The sequence below is a fragment of the Antechinus flavipes genome, chromosome 3 (assembly GCF_016432865.1).
Source record: "Antechinus flavipes isolate AdamAnt ecotype Samford, QLD, Australia chromosome 3, AdamAnt_v2, whole genome shotgun sequence".
Taxonomy (NCBI): Eukaryota; Metazoa; Chordata; class Mammalia; order Dasyuromorphia; family Dasyuridae; genus Antechinus; species Antechinus flavipes.
The window spans coordinates 433,879,308-433,895,899 of record NC_067400.1 but is presented as its reverse complement, the minus strand read 5'-3'; the positions used below and the strand labels follow the sequence as shown (position 1 = coordinate 433,895,899).

The 16,592-nt window shown below is 34.6% G+C and overlaps 1 protein-coding gene across 4 annotated transcripts in view; it reads right to left on the bottom strand.

Moving 5' to 3' along the window:
• RBMS1 (RNA binding motif single stranded interacting protein 1) overlaps positions 1 to 16,592 on the bottom strand; it is a 242,825-nt gene that overhangs the window by 43,283 nt on the left and 182,950 nt on the right. For all 4 annotated transcript variants that reach the window (XM_051986287.1, XM_051986288.1, XM_051986286.1 and 1 more), the window contains exon 4: positions 14,269 to 14,360. In XM_051986287.1, coding sequence (XP_051842247.1) covers positions 14,269 to 14,360 — 92 coding nt within the window. The remainder of the gene's footprint in view (positions 1 to 14,268; positions 14,361 to 16,592) is intronic.

Below are 16,592 nucleotides of genomic sequence, written 5' to 3'. Positions count from 1 at the left end.
GATCTGCCCAAGTTATTCTCTTAATCAATTCCAATGGCTCTCTATTACCTTTAGGGCAAAATATAATCTGGTTTTTTAGGGTTTTTTGGTAGTCCTTCTCAACCTGCTCCCTTTTCATGTTCACTAGATACTAGGTTTCCAATCTGTTATCCAATCACATTGGGTCTCTATTTCTCATATAAGCTACTCTATCTCCCACCTCCATGCCTTTGTACCTGTTATTGCCATGCCTAAAATACATTGCTTTTGAAATGCTGCCATACAATCTTTTTTTTTCTTTCAAAAAGAATTCATATGCTACCTTTTTCATAAAGTCTTTCCTAATCACCCCTTTCTTTTCGTTCTCCTCCAAGAGGTTGTTTTCATCATTTCAAACTTTGTATTTATTCACTTTATGCATATTTAGCAAGAGGCAGTGTGATACAGTAGATAGAAAGTTGCCCACAACCCAACAAACCCATCTTAGAGTTTTACTAAAATTATGATTAGGTGATCTTGGGCAAATCATTTAACTTCTCAGTAATCCAGGCAACTAAAGACTGTAAGTCATAGATGTAGTCATGTACATGTTACTCACACACACAATCACACACAAGTACACACACACACACACACACATATAAATAAAGACTTATTTAAGACTATAAATTTCACAAAGTACAGATTTCCACTGAGGATAATTTCCTACTTAGGAGTTACTTACATGCGAATACAGTAGTCCCTAATTCCATCTCTTTTAAAGTATTTAACTTTCATATATGTGGTATTCACCATGAGAATGTGAGGTCCCCATGAGCAGGGATTTTCTTCTTTGTATTTATGTCTACAATGCCTGACACATGGTGCTGAATAAATACTTGTTGATTGATCTTTCCCTATTTTGTAATGCATTTTTTGTATAGGCCAATCATGGGGTTAAAACATGGGTATTTTCTTAGATGTGTCAGATTCCACATTACTATCCTGGCAACAATGGAATGTAAAGGTCTAGAAAGCACTGCTAATTTGGAGAGGACACCTTTGCAAAATGACAATTCTTCCCTGTTTGCTGGCACTGTTTACCTAAAAATAGCTAAGCTCCATTCTGCTATATTTAGGTACACAATTCCAATATACAGTTATGAGAGCTTTGATTGTACATAACAAGCAATTATGGATGATTTTTTGAATTTTGAGAGTCACAGATTGGTTCTGAATCAGGTCACTTGGAGCCTCTAAGGCTACACTTCTTTGGTGTGACCATTTGGAATTTTTGTCATTTTCAAACCTTCTAGATTCTGATTAATTGGAGATAAATGGGAAATAAGATGTTTGAAACAGATCCATCACAAATGTCTAAAAATTTCAGCTAAACTGAATAAAATGAAAATATTTGGCTAAAAATACTATGAAATAACAGTGAATCCAAATAGTAGAATGAAAGCTTAAATTATTACATGACCTTTTTTTTTTCTTTGTAATGGAAAAACCAGCAAAAGCCAAAGACATAAAAATGAATCTTTTACGAGACTGAAATTTCTATGAATATTTATTATGGCATTGTTAAAAAATCACCAGGGAAAAACTTTCATTAGATCATCAATATTTCTTAAGAAATTCACACTTCACTAAAACTTCGAGAATAGGATGGGTCTTAATGATTCTAGAATTAATTTGTCTTACATCCTATTAGACTATTATATTTTTATATATTGAAGAATGCAGGCTTATGGCATCCCCTTTAATAAGCATGATTAGTAAAACCTTTAATTGATGTTTTTAGCCAAGGGCAATAATTTCATACTCATTATAACAGTCTACATTTCTAAATGTAGAATGCTTAGGAAAATACAGTGAAAAACGTATTTGGTATGTTTTTTATGTTTGGCTTTATAAAAAATTACTAGTTTTCTCTTTATGCTAATCTGAATTCAGCCTTTTACTGTCAAGGGCACCCTCCCTCTCTCCCCACCCCAAGCGCCCCAGGCTCAAAGTCTAGCTGTCATCTTCTCTCACCTTCTCCAAATTAAATCTGTTGTAAAGGTCTGTGGATTTCATCTTTGCAACATGTCTCTAATATATTATACTTTTTGTACTCTAATATATCATACTCTTGATACCATCATTCCATGCTTTAAGACCCTAACACCTCATGCTTGAACTACTGCAATAGCTGGTGGGTCTGCCTGCTCCAAGTTTCCCTCCACTCCAATCCATTCAGCTGCTAAAGTCATTTTCCTAAGGTACAGAATCTGATCATGCCATTTCCCTGTTCAATAAACTCTACTCGCTCCCTTACACCTCCAACAAATACAAAAATGCTCTGCTTTCCACTCATAAGCCTTAACCTCAATCCCCTTCCAATCTTCTTACACATTACTTCCCTATCATGTAATTTTCAATTCAGAGACATTAGACTCCCGGCTGTTTCATGAAAAGGAAACTCTACCTCTCAACTCTAGGCATTTTCATTGACAGTTCCCCATTCCTGGTATGCTCTCTCTTCCAATATCTTCCTCCTGGATTTTTTTGGTCTCTCCAGGTTCTAGCTTAAGAATTCTCCTTTTACAGGAAGACTTTCCCAATCCCTCTTAATTCTGGTGCCTTTCCTCTATCAATAATTTCCTACTTAGGCTGTATACAGCTTTTTTGGGTTACATTATTTGTTTGAATGTTATCATCCTCAGGTAATTGTGAGTTCTTTGAGATTGTCTTTTATCTCATTTTGTATTCTCAGTTCTTGGCACATAGAAGGTACTTAATAATTGTTTATTACTTGGCTGATTTAAGGGAATCTATTCATTCAATATAAAATCAAACTAAATATATAAAATTCTATTGTTGAATTATTCAGTCATTCAGCTATGACCCAATTTGTTTTTTTTTTTTTTTGTTGTTGTTGTTTTTTTGACAAAGATGTTGGAATGGTTTGCCACTTCCTTCTCCAGCTCACTTTATAGATGAGGAAACTGAGGCAAGCAGACTTAAGGAACTTCCCAGGGTGACACAGCTAGTAAATACCTGAGGCAGGATTTGAACTCATGGATCTAAGTCTTCCTGATTTCAAGCCTAATAAAATTCACTGTCACCTATATAGTAGTGTGTGTGTGTGTGTGTGTGTGTGTGTGTGTGTGTATAAATGTAATCATCCAATGTTCCTCAGAAGACATCAAAAAGCCTGATATGTCACATAAAAGAGTATGTAAACCAGTAAAGCTATTGGAAACGACTGTCCATCTCCTCTTTAGCCATAAGACAGTAGTGGAGATATCTGAGGCGGGAATTTTAGAAAAAGGTAGATCTCAAAGAGATGAGCATACCAGATCGAGGTTTTTCTTTGAGGTCCACCTTTTTTCTAAAATATAATAACATCACCTTTCTTATAAAAAACATGTTTTTCCTAGTACCAATGTAAGGCTGTGAGAGTTGAACTATAAGGCAAGCTGAATAATACAGGATTAATACTTTCAAATTATGGTGCTGGAGAAAGACTTCAGAATGTCTTGGATAATAAGGAGATTGAATAAGTAAATACTTAAAGAAATCAGTTCAGACTATTCACTGGAAAGTCAAATACTGAAGATGAAGCTTAAATACTTTGGCCACATAATAAGAAGACAGGACTCATTAGAAAAGATCCTGGAAGCATTGGGAAATATTTCAAGACAAAAGGGAAAGGACATGGCAAAGGATGAGATGAATAAATAGTATCACTGAAGTAACAAACATGAGTTTAGACAGATTTTGGAGATAGTGGAAGACAGAAAACCATGATGTGCTAATAAAGAGTTAGATATGAACAACAAGAAAACCCATAACTAATTCTATACTATTACAGGATCTAGCATAGTATCTATGATAGATAGATCACTTTTCAAACAAATGGTTTTATTTCTCTCATATTCCTCCCAACTTTCCTGCTAATATCTTCAGGAGTTTTACCTGAAACACTGGAAATATTGGGGGAATGAAAGGAAATATGTCAATGTATAATTATATAGTGAACATGAAGCCTAAACATGGAGCCTAAAGACCTGCGTCTGCATCTTGTTTTCTTGTACTAGCCATATGACCATGGGGAAAGTCATTGTTACTCAGATTTTTCTTCTATAAAATGAAAGTAATACATTATATTTAAGAACCTTTGCATTTTTTGAAAATTTGTGTTTATGAAACCTAAAATTCTTTGACTTCTAAATAGGATTTTATGATTTTAAATTAACCAATCAGCCAACCAACTAATTATAGGGTTCTCCCTAAAGGACTAGCCCATGGTGGATCTTATGACTTTGCTCAATCAACTGACATTTACACTTAAAAGTATCCAGTGTTTGATTGCAGTTATTAAAGGATGGCATATAACAATCCAATATAATATCCAAGAGATATTAAAATACTTGTTAGAATCCTACCTATATATAGTAGCATATGCTGCTACTACTGCTAGAAGGTATTCTCCTCATCTCTGCACTGTAGAATCCCCGACTTAAGGACTGAGTTCTATTTGACTCAAGGTCCCTTATCCCTATTAAGAAAGCCTCACATTTATAGGTCCAATCATCCAATGTTTCTCAGGGGATGTCAAATATCATGATGTGTCTTATAAAAGAATTCAGAGTTTTAGAGACTTTATAAGTCAAAAATTTAAAATCATTAGGGAAAAAATACTAAGAATTTTTCAGACTTCTAAATTGTTTACTTCATGTAGTCTGAAGCACCTCTTCAAGCATTGAGGTCCATTAAATGAAGAAAAAAGACAAACTCTTTGCTAAGTCCTCTATTTATGGTGTACAGTGACAATCCTTTTCAATTAGAAAAACACATTTACAGTTATTTTACATGTAGTTACTCTTTATCTCAAATAATCACCTTCAGCACTCCCCACAAAAAATCTAATTTAAGGGAGAATCATCTAATACTACCAGTCATTTTAACATCTAATTTACTAAACTGTACTAAGCAGTTTAAAAAAATCTATTACCAGCAACATTTTTAAAGAACTTTGAGTGAATAAATCATTCTGACTACTATAAATAGTGAAATTAAGTAGTACAAAGAACATATGAAGGAAGATGCTATCTATATCCAGAAAAAGAACTGATAAATAGAAGTATATATGAATGATTTTACACACACACACACACACACACACACACACACACACAAACACACACCCATTCCCCGAATAATAGCCATCTCTAGGGTATAGGGAAGAAGGGGGAAAAAAAAGAAATTCACATAACTTAAAATAGTACATATTTTAAAAGAACAGCAAATGACACATTATAGATTTACAGTGCAATCATCTTTTTAAATTTACTATGTTATGAAAATGCTCACTTATTCCATAAATTAGTAACAAAATAATTTTTAAAAGAAAAAAACAATTAGAACCACTACTCTATTTTTTATTACATTGGGAATGTTTTAAAACCATAATGGTAGTGGGCAAAAATAAAAGGGATGTGGGGGGCAAAGGGTCTTTTCGTGTCCCTAAATATGAGAAAAGTTCAGCAGTTCCTCTAATAAGAACTTGATTCCACATTGGCTATAAGAACTACAACAACAAAAACTAATGTTCACTAAAGTTGAAAAGTGGTGCTCAGAGGTGTAAAGCTCTCAGCTATCATATGAAAGAAATTAACAATAACCTCCCTGTGTGTGTGGAACAGTTCCTAAAATGCAAGAAAGGGTCTTGGCAGGATGAGCAGACATCTGTTTACTCTTGTACTGAATAGGGTCACCAACCAACAGATAGCCATTTAGGACCATGTGGCTACATGCTGCTCACAACACTATGAATCTTCTCTTCAAAAAGGGAATTAAAATCCCTGCTTGCTTTCCTGTTTCCATGTCCACAAAGAAATCATTTTCAAGTTTACTATTAGACTGTTAACTAGACAAATATCAAATGTACTTTTAACTTGTGATAATCTGATTAGATTCAAAAATCCTTAGGAAGTAATCATCCACCCATATGAGCTTCTCTGTTAACAGATAACATCAATGTCATTTTCACTTACATGGCTATCAAAGATAAAGCCCCCCCCCTTTTAAATCTCACTTTAGTTTTTATATATAACATAGTTTAAATATTAGTGAGAAAAATAAAAGAAGGTTAAGGACTCCTAAGAGAGAAGAGTTGCAATAACAATCTGTGTCATGTTTGCTTTCCCAGTATTGTTCCCTCTGATTTCCTGCAGTCAAATTTTGATAGACAGCAAGGTGTGGGGTAGGGATGGGAGTGGAGGTGAGGGTCGTGATGGAGAGAGAAACATGTAGCTCTGGGAATTCTAGAATATGACCTTTGGGACACCTTCCATCACTGGCTAAGCTTCTTGGATTAAGATGGGCTATTAGAGAGTCCTTTTCCCTCCTTGTTCTTAAAAAATACAAGTCTGTATTAGTTACTAGCTAATTGCTAAATTCAACAAATTAAATTCTGCAAAATTTATTTGGCAAGTTTTATCAAAGTACCTTTCTACTGAAATATGAACTTTTCTTTAAAAAAAAAGTACATTTTATGCCATCCATATCCAGAGAAAGAACTATGAAGATTGAGTAAAGACTGAATTATACTATTTTCATTTTTTTTCTTTCTCCTGGTTTTTTCCTTTTGTTATGATTTTTCTATAACAATACTAATATATTTAAAATTATGGTACATATGTAACTTATATTGGATTGCTTGTTGTCTTGAGGGGAGAAAGAAAAATTCAAAATTCAATATCTTACAAAAATGAATGTTGAAAACTGTCTTTACTTGTAATTGGAAAAAATAAAAATACTATTAAGAAATTTAAAAATACATTTTATTGATACCTTTTGCTTTTCCATCAATATTTTTCAATCTATCCCCTTCCCAAAAAGCCATCCCATATAACAAAGATATTAAAAGAGAAAAAAAATGTTAACACGAAAAAGTTTTGTATTATTCCATACACCCTTCTGTAAAGAGAGGGAGGGGAATGGTTCCAGCTGATGGAAATTTTCACAACCATTAGAGAAAATGTTTTCCTTTAATCTGCTTCTCTGAACATGAGAGCAGACTGTAATTAATGTAATATTCCTTCTACAGGATAAAGATGATTTATTTTTCTAAAGACTAACTTTTTTTATTCAGTTTTTAATATCTATAGGGCATTATACTAATTACATGTACAATGCTATGTCTAGTGTCATAATTCTCTCCACAACTATCTTTTTTTTCCCCCCAGTGCTGGAAACAAACATTCCTCTTTTATTTAAGTAATTCACAATTTAATGAGGGAAATGAGAAAAAAAATTATTTATGTACAAGCAAGATCTCTACAGGACAAACTGGTGATAACTAAAAGAGAAAGTATTGGCATCAAGACAAAAAGCTTCTAGGAGAAGGTGGGATTTAACTGGTGCTGAAAGAATTCAGGGCACTTTGAAGATTGAGACAAGGAGAGAATAAGGAGTAAAGAATGACACCTACAGTGATTAAAATCACTTGTAATGGAGAATGCTATCTGCACCCAGAGAGAGGACTATGGGGACTGAATATGGATCATAGTGTAGTATTATCATCTTTTTTATTGTTATTTTTTTCTTTCATTTTTTTCCCTTTCTGATCTGATTTTTCTTGTGCAGCATGATAAATATGGAAATATGTTTAGAAGAATTATTCATGTTTAATTTATATTGGATTGCTTGCTAAAGGAGAGGGGGAAGGAGAAAAATATGGAACACATGGTTTTGCAAGGGTGAATGTTGAAAACTATCTTTGCATGTATTTTGAAAAATAAAAAAGCTATTCTTAAAAAAAAGAATAACATCTATAAACTTAGGTAGATTTTATAATCTCAATTTGAAGTTCACAAGAATTAGGCAAAATGGGGGGTACCTTCAACAGTCATAGAGAAGTTTGGAAGAAGACAGGGTTTGGGGGAGAAATTATATGAGTTTAGACATGTTCACTTTAAGATGTGTGAAGGAGGCAGTTAGGAGGCTCAGAGAATAAACCTCTGAGCCTAGAGGCAGGAAGACTGAATTCAAATTTGACATGATGTATTTATTAGCTGCATGAACCTGGGAAAGTCACTTAATCTCTGTCTGCATTAATCCAATGGAGAAGGAAGTGGTAAACCATTCCAGTATCTTTGCCACGAAAACTCTATGGGCAATACTAGTATATAATCCACAGGGTCACAAAGATAAGACACAACTAGACAATAATAGGACATGCAGTTTGAAATGTCTAATAAGCATATAGATATGTAAGATTAGCTCAAGAGAAAGGTTAAGGCTGGATTAATAGATTTAAGAAACATGCATAGAGATAATAATTGAGAGCTGATGAGATCACCAAGTGGCACAATACAGAGGGAGAGGAGTTCAGGAAAGAGCCTTAGGGAAACATCTATAGTTTGTGAGTGTGACTTGAATGAAGATTCAACAAAGGAAATAGAAAAGGAGCTGAAAATCCAGCAAAGGTGACTGAGAAGGAACAGTCAGGGAGGTAGGAGAATCAGGAAACAAGTGTTACAAAAAAACCTAGAAAGGAGAGGGGTATCAAGAAAAGTGGGTAACTGATAGTACAAAAGACTTCAGAAAGATCAAAAAAAGATGAAGACTGAAAAAAAGTTACAGGGCTTGCAAATTAAGAAATTATTAGTAATTTTAGAGAGAGTAGTTTTGGTTGAATGAGACTAGAAGCCAGAGCACAGTCAAGAAAACAAGAGTAAAGAGAGTGGCAGCAACTATTGTGAATGGACTTTTGAAGAAGTTTGGTTACAAAAGGGAGGAAAACTATAGGAAGATAACTAATAGATAAATAGGTCAAGTGGAGAGTTGTTTTTTTAAAAAAAAAAATATATATATATATATATATATATATATATATATAATTTTTTTTTACTAAAAACGGAGGGCTGTGAGAAGCAAAGGTAGAGAGTTTTTAAGGATGGGATAGATATGAACCTATTTGTAGGCAGTATGGAAGTAGCCAGTAGACAAAGAGAGATTGGAATGAGACATGCAGATGACAGAAGGGTCAATCTACTAAAGAAGATAGGATGAAACAAGATCAGTTGTATAGGTAGATGGGTTTATCTTGGCAAGAAAGGTTAGGACTTCATGTGAGATGGGAGTGAAGGAAGCCATAGTGGCAGAAGACATCTGAGTGACATGCGATAAGGAGGGTAGAAAAGGGAGTTTTGGATAAATCACTTCGATTTTTCCAGGATCAGGGGAGGAGGAACAATGGTAGGTTTAAGGAGGGAAAGGTTTAAAAAAGGACACTATGGGATAGTGAGTCAAACAGGGATATATAGAAGGATTGCCTAGTTGGTGTGAAGGCCAAATTGAGATTATAAAATTTGCAGTGGAAGCTTTTGTGATTTTCTTCAACTCTGTATAGCAGCATGTAAGTTGGAGCAAAGGCAGCATATGATAATAGGGTGAGGCTTGGTAGGATAAGAGTGTAGGAGTCTCAGAGAAGAGGATAATAATACACAGTTGAATTGTTCCATGGAGGAATCAAGATGAGTAATGGAAGGAAGTACAGTTAGTATAGGTATGATGGCACAGGATAAAAACAAAGGAATTGAGGAACTGGACATCACAGTGAAGATAAAGAAAAACCTAGGAGGTTATAAGAGGAAAAGGTACAGATGATAACAGACTGTGATCAAATAAAATAATTTAAGATATTATGAACATGGAGAGAAAATATATGTGGATGATGACAAGATCAATATGACTATTCTGGAGTGTAGCTGAAGTGAGATAGGAGGGTAGATCATAGGAAATATGTAAATTGGGGAATCTGAAGGCAGTGCTCTCTCTCTTCCTCCTTCCTTCTCTCGTTTTCTCCCTCTCTCCTTCCCTTTCCCTGTCCTATAATATAAGGGCAGGAATTAGAGAGGAGAAAAAGACTGTGAGCCAGACATTGAATTCATTGAGGAAATAGAAGGATTATCCTAGAAATCAGTATATATTAGCTGCCAGAATTTTGATTAGATAGTGGGTTTGGATTGAATGAATTCCAAAGAGGAAAGGGTACTGAGCAATAATGGTAGCATGGAAGAGGGTAGGCAAAGAAAGAACTCTTTCTACTCCCTCATCTTGATCACTGAATCAGGAAGAATAAGCTAAAAGTACAACCGATGCAAGGATGATCAGGGAAGTTGTGCTATGAGAGGTGAAGACTGGGAGAAGGATGGGTGTCAAGATCTCAGCAAAAGATGAAAGGAGTGGGAAAGAAAAAGATATAAGATGAAAAAGTTGTTTTCCATGGAGTAAGTGTTCCAAAAGACACAGTGAAAAAGATGGGTAGCTTTAGAGCAGCATAATGGAGGGGTTAGGTTGAGTGGGATTGAAATAAAGCAACAGGCAGTGGGTAGAGAATAGGATTGGGATAATAATGGCTTGGATAGGGAAGGTATAATCAGGAAGGACTTATCAATCATTGAAGAAAGGGTTCAAGATAAATTATCAACATCTTTAGGATTTGGCCTCAGGATAGAATCTTCTCAAATCCAGCAAGTAGACAGTGGAGGGAGCCAAAGGAACAATGTTTTTCTTCTATCTCTGCAAGGAGACCAGTAGAAAGAACACAATGAAATGAGATTTCTCTCCATCCAGGTGAAAATGACGAGTCCCTGCTAGAAGATAAGTAGGAATAAGTTATGATGAAGCCATATGAGGAGATTAATAGAGTTGGGATGTGAATGAGAGAGAGAGAGAGAGAGTTTGTTTCTGTCACGTGAGGGAAGGAAGATTTCCTGGAAAGCAGGAAGAGGTAAAGTAAAAAGAATGGGAGTCATCCCCTAATAGATAAGTACTCAAAAGTTATGAATAGGTTTTTTAGAGAAGAACTGAAAAAGACTAAAAACAAGATGAAAGATTGTTTTGTTAATAAAAGAAATGCAAATTAAAATAGGTTTTAACTTCAAATCCAGCAAATGGCTAAACTGACAAAAGGCTTCATCTCAGAATTTTCACCTAAAATATGAAATTATTGGTGATAATTTTGTTTCCATAGACAACATGAAAAAGGCTGAGTCAACTTAACTGATATTCAAATATCTGTGGCTCCAGGGAGTCTAAGTATTCTAAAATGTACCCTCCCCCAACCCTAAGTCATTCTCTTTCAGAATTTAAATCTTTGTTTTTAATGTTTTTAAAGTCGTTTCCAAGAATTTTCATTTTTATCCAGGCTATGGTGATCTGAGAAAATTTTTAATTTGCAAAACTTGGCAACTTGTAGTCTATCACTGAACACATAGTAGCTATACAAAGCTGAAACCATCATTTTTAGTCATTTTAAGAATCAAATCTCTTAAATAGATCTTCAATAGTTCTCATGTCAATCCCTGGGAAAGAAAACATTCAAAATACATTTATTGACAAAATATATGATGTCATTTCTTTCTAAACATACCTTTCAAGAGCTAATGTCTATAATGCTATTTCACCAAACAACTCAGATGTTGAAATATATATTGTCAAACACTCTGAAAACAAGGTATTACATAATCACGATAAGATTCAAATCTTAGAAACTATTTTCTTTCAAAAATGCCACCAGGAAAATTGTTCTACCTCACAGGCAAAAAAACAGTCTACAAAATCTTACTGCTCAGTTTTCAAAGTTTTCATTGTTTGTCAAGTTAAAATAAACATTTCTTTCCCATAAGTTAAAAATGAAGATAGCCCAACCCTAAGATTGTAATTCCCATACTGCCACTTTGTGACTAAAAAGTAAGAAGGCACAGGGGTCAATTCCAAATGTATGTTTATTTTTTATTGCTCCCACTTCTCCAATATGGACAAAGACACACTTAAGGCTAGAGCTTGTTAGTCATCATCTGTTGCTTTAATGTCCTTCCTGGTAACTTATCTTGTCAACATGGAGTCCCTGGATTTTAACAAGCCATTCTATTCATCAATTCATTCAGTGGAATAGTTCTCCACTGAAAGACTGCAATATCATTACTATATTTTATCACCTCAGTAATGCTATGTCTTCAATCTTGGTATTCCCCTCTCCTTAATATTTTACCATTCCTAATCTGCTTGCCAATTCTGAGCAACTACTACAAGCTATCTTCTTCTGTCCCTGCACTAAAATGACAAATGAAAGAATGGTCTCACTAAATCCGATACCATTTTAGGTTACTGAAATTCAAATTGGCTCTCACTGTCTTGCAGCAATTATTTTTTTCTAACCTTAATTTATTGTTACATAAATTCCCTACAATCTTCACAAAGCTTCTCTTCTTTCTAGATATCTAGGTCATAGTGGATCAAATACACTGACGCTAGAGATAGGAAAACTGAGTTAAAATTTGGCCTCAAACACTTACTAACTATAAGCACCTGGATAACATATAAATGCTTATTATTCCACCTTCCCCCTCCTTCCCCTCTCTTCCTATCCCATGTTTGTTCTCTTCCTCTCTCCCTCTTTTTCTCTCTCTCTCTGGTGTAGAGGAATTCCTTCAACTCTCTCAGTGTCCCCACTCACCTTCTAATTCTTCCCTTTTGTCTCACAGCATTTGGTCTTATTTTTCTGTCTTTACTAAACCTGCACTCATGATCCAATAGTCTCTTGTGTCTTCTCCATTACTAAGACTTCACTACTCATCTTTTATAAATCTTCAATTTCTCCCTTCATTGGCTCCTTCCTTTCAGTCTATAAATATGCTCAATCTTCACCCCAAACTCACTAATAAATCTTTCAGTACATACAGCTAATCTTAGAACAAGTTAAAACTTTTACGTGTGCAATTTATATAAAACATTTCCATATAAGTCATTTTGTACAAGAAGACTCAAATAAATATAAAAATAAAAGGATGAAATAAAGTGAAAAATATCATGCTTCCAGTCTATATTCAAGCAATATAAGTTCTTTCTCCAGAGGTGCATAGTATGCTTCAGTTGGTCCTTTGGAATTATCTTGGATCATAATATTGCTGAGAATAGCTAAGTCATTCATAGTCCTTCATCAAACAATATTACTGTTAGGTTCTACAATGTTCTCCTGGTTCTGTTCATTTCACTACGTACTTGTTCATGTAAATCTTTCCAGTTTTTTTCTGAAATCATCCTGCTTGTTATTTCTTATAGCACAATAATATTCCATTAAAATCATATACCACAGCTTGTTTGGCCATTTCCCAGTTGAGAGGCATCCTTTTGATTTCCCATCTGTGCCTGAAAAAGATTCCTCTCATTTCCAATAACTCTCAAAAGACCTAAGGATATAGCCAGTTTAAAAAAAATTTTTTTTTTTGCTTTGCTTTTTTAAAGGAACCACACTGACTTTATTGGAAAAAATAATCTTCCTTAGTTGGTCAAGTTCATCTGAGTCCAATCACAATAAAATATTATAGATAAAACTTGTGCATGTGTGTGTGTGTGCAAAGTTAACTGCTATAAAACAAATAAACACTGAAGGGGAAAGAACTTGCGTTTTACAGAAAATATTTGTATTCATGTTTATTATGCTGAAATGTGCATTAAATATTAAACATATGATTTCCATTTTGTTGTCTTGGATACATCCTAGGGCATACTGGGTAGTTCAATTGCTTCTCATCTGAAAAGCTAAGAAGAGGTAAGAAAACTGAGTTGAAACAAAATCCATTGTCTATCCTCTAGCACTAAATTTGTATCCTTCAATACTTACCTACTCAATATGTATCTAACAATTTTTGTGAAATTGTTTTACAACTTATATTTGCTTTTAGATCTGACTTCATATGCACATAATACATTTGTCTTTCATTTGTAAGTACTTTTGCTATTTATTTGAAAGAGTGGTAGATTCTGCAGACTATTATCTTACTGCAGTGGAATTGAATTTTACTACAAATGTACTCATTTTAAAAATTAATAGCTGCATTAGAGTTTAAAAGCTAACATTTGGCTACATGAAGAAATGTGGCCATCAACTTACTTTTATACTTCGATTTGTTTATAAAACTTCATGATTTCCTAAATATAATGTACAATTTTTTAAGAAAAGTTTTCATTTTTCTGGAAATTATATTTTAGAGAATATAATTTTCACAGACACCACAGCTACTGGTAAGCATGTAGAGACATGGGACAAATATGAAGGACAATAACACCAAAAATATCTTTTAAAATACACACCCAGGATTCAGTGCTAACAAAGTAATTTGTCTACCTGCCATCCATATATGCAGTGTCATCTTGTTATATGGCTTGTTGGAATGGCTGATTAAAAGAGCAGGATACCTATAAATCAAATCTAAACAGCAGAAAAAACATTCCTAGCTTATAGCTTACCTTTGCCATCTGGGCTTGAACTCCAGTAGCCTTTAGAGCTGAGACTGCTTTCTGGGCAGCAGCTGGGCTGTCAAAATCCACAAAACCATAACCTAAAATTAAAAACAAACTTAGACTGAGAAAAAGCCACTGAAATGAGAATATGTATAAATGACTATATATGTATATATACATATACACAAATATACAAATATTCAAACCTACACACATACATATATAAAAATATATTTATGTGTATGTATACACACACTCCTCTACCTCTACAAATCTAGATATACAGAGTTTTTTTCATTTAATCTCCTACACTAAAACATGAATACATCTAGGACAGGGACTGATTTTGCCTTTCTTTCTATCTTTTGCACTTAGCAGTGCCTGACACATAGTAAACACCTAAATCAATCAGCTTGTTGACTGAAGGACACTGGAAAATTTTGTTCTCAAGAAGATAAACTGCTATTAGAGAGACTGGCTTAACAATCCCCACAGAACAAAACTATTAGGTGGAAAGTGACTTTGGTCCATACTATTACAGAGTTGGATGGGCATACCATTGAGCTAAACCATCAGTATGTATATCCTGTACTGCAGATGAACCACCATATTCTGAAGGGGATTCAAATCTATTATAGAGCCCAAACATAGAAAAGTTATAGTAGGTACAAGGCATCCTAAGATTCAGAGGTAAGTTCTAAATTTAAGGGTATTTTCTGAATATGTCTTTTTCATGAGGTCATATGCAAAAAATCCCACTTATACCATGCAACTGGCATAGAGAATGAGTTTAACTTCACTGGGAAAATGAAAACACTACTTACTGACCCAAGAAATCTGGACAGAAATTTCTGCTGCTTCTATCTGTTCTGAAGTCAGAAGATGGGAAATTGATAGTCTTTTCCTGCAATGATTCCCTGCCAAATTATCCCAGAACCCAGGAAAGTGAGGAACAATTCATCTGGTTCTCTGTGCTATGATAGACAAACTTCTAACTTCTCATTATCTCTGACTCAGAATTGACCATTGCAAGTTATGAACCTACTGCATTCCCTCTACCCTATCTTCCCAATCTTTAAATATCTCGATCTTAACCATATTTCATATGCTTTGATTCTACTGTGATCTCTGAAAATTCCTCTATCATGATGAAATTCCTGATCACGCTGAAGAATGATATCAAATGCTAAGTAGTCCCTGAAGATTATTAAAATGCAGAAATGGTAGAAGATGTGAAGGAGGTTGAGACAAGTGTATATGAAAAGACTTAGTTGGGAGTCAAAAGACCTCTCCAGGCTCTTCACATCATCTCAGACCAACATCTCTGTCCTTATTTCCTTCCCTTCATAATTTTGATCTTATAGTTGTTCAATTCAGCTACTCTCTATGTTCTTCTTTTAAATCCATTTCCCCTTGCCAATCTTCAGTTCTAAGTTAATTCATCTGTTTTCCAACCTCTGAATATCTTGCTGCTGAAGACTGGGCAGAAGAATAATTCAGCTGATTATGTCCAATATAAATGTATATTACTTAATTTCAATTCAGCCCTCACTAAAACATAACAATCCCTTTATTCTTTCTTTCTGACTCATTACCTTCTCTTTACAAGACTTCTCTCTCAAACCATCCTCAAGCCATCTCATCAATACCACCATCTCCAGTTGTTCTGATCTGTATCTGACTACTGAACCCATATGGCTTTGAGGCAGAAAGTAAGGCAGGTGACCTTAGACCGCCCTCCCTCACTTAAATCCAATTCATTTGCATGTTATAGCATCCCCTCACTGAGGTCAAGGTCCTCTTAGAGAATGAAGGACAAATAACAACCATCCTTTGCCTCTCAGCAGAGGAGCTCAACTTTTAATGAAGAAAAGAAAACAAGTAATTCATTATGACTTCCAATTTCTCCTGGATCCAACACATCAAAATCCCTCCATACCATCCCCACTGTCACCTCCTTTGCTCCCATCTCTTATAAAGAAGTAGCTTTATGCAAATGGAATTTCCTTCATTTGTGTTCTTCTTAGATTTACTCCCTATTCCAAACTCAGCTCCTGAAGAAGCTTGTCACAGCTTTTCCTTTTGTTGCCTTCATCTTCACCATGTTCTTATTGGTTCCTTTTCTGAAGGACATGAAGCACATGTCCAAATTGCTTCTATCCTTAAAAAAACAAAAACAAAACCCCTTTCCTTTGAAGCTCCAATCTACTCAAGCTTTCATCTAGTATCACTTCTCCCTTTTTCAAGCTAAACTTCTAGAAAAAAAAGCTGTTTGCACTTTTCTCCATTTTCTTGCTTCCTATTTATTCTTTGCTTAACTCTTAGCAATT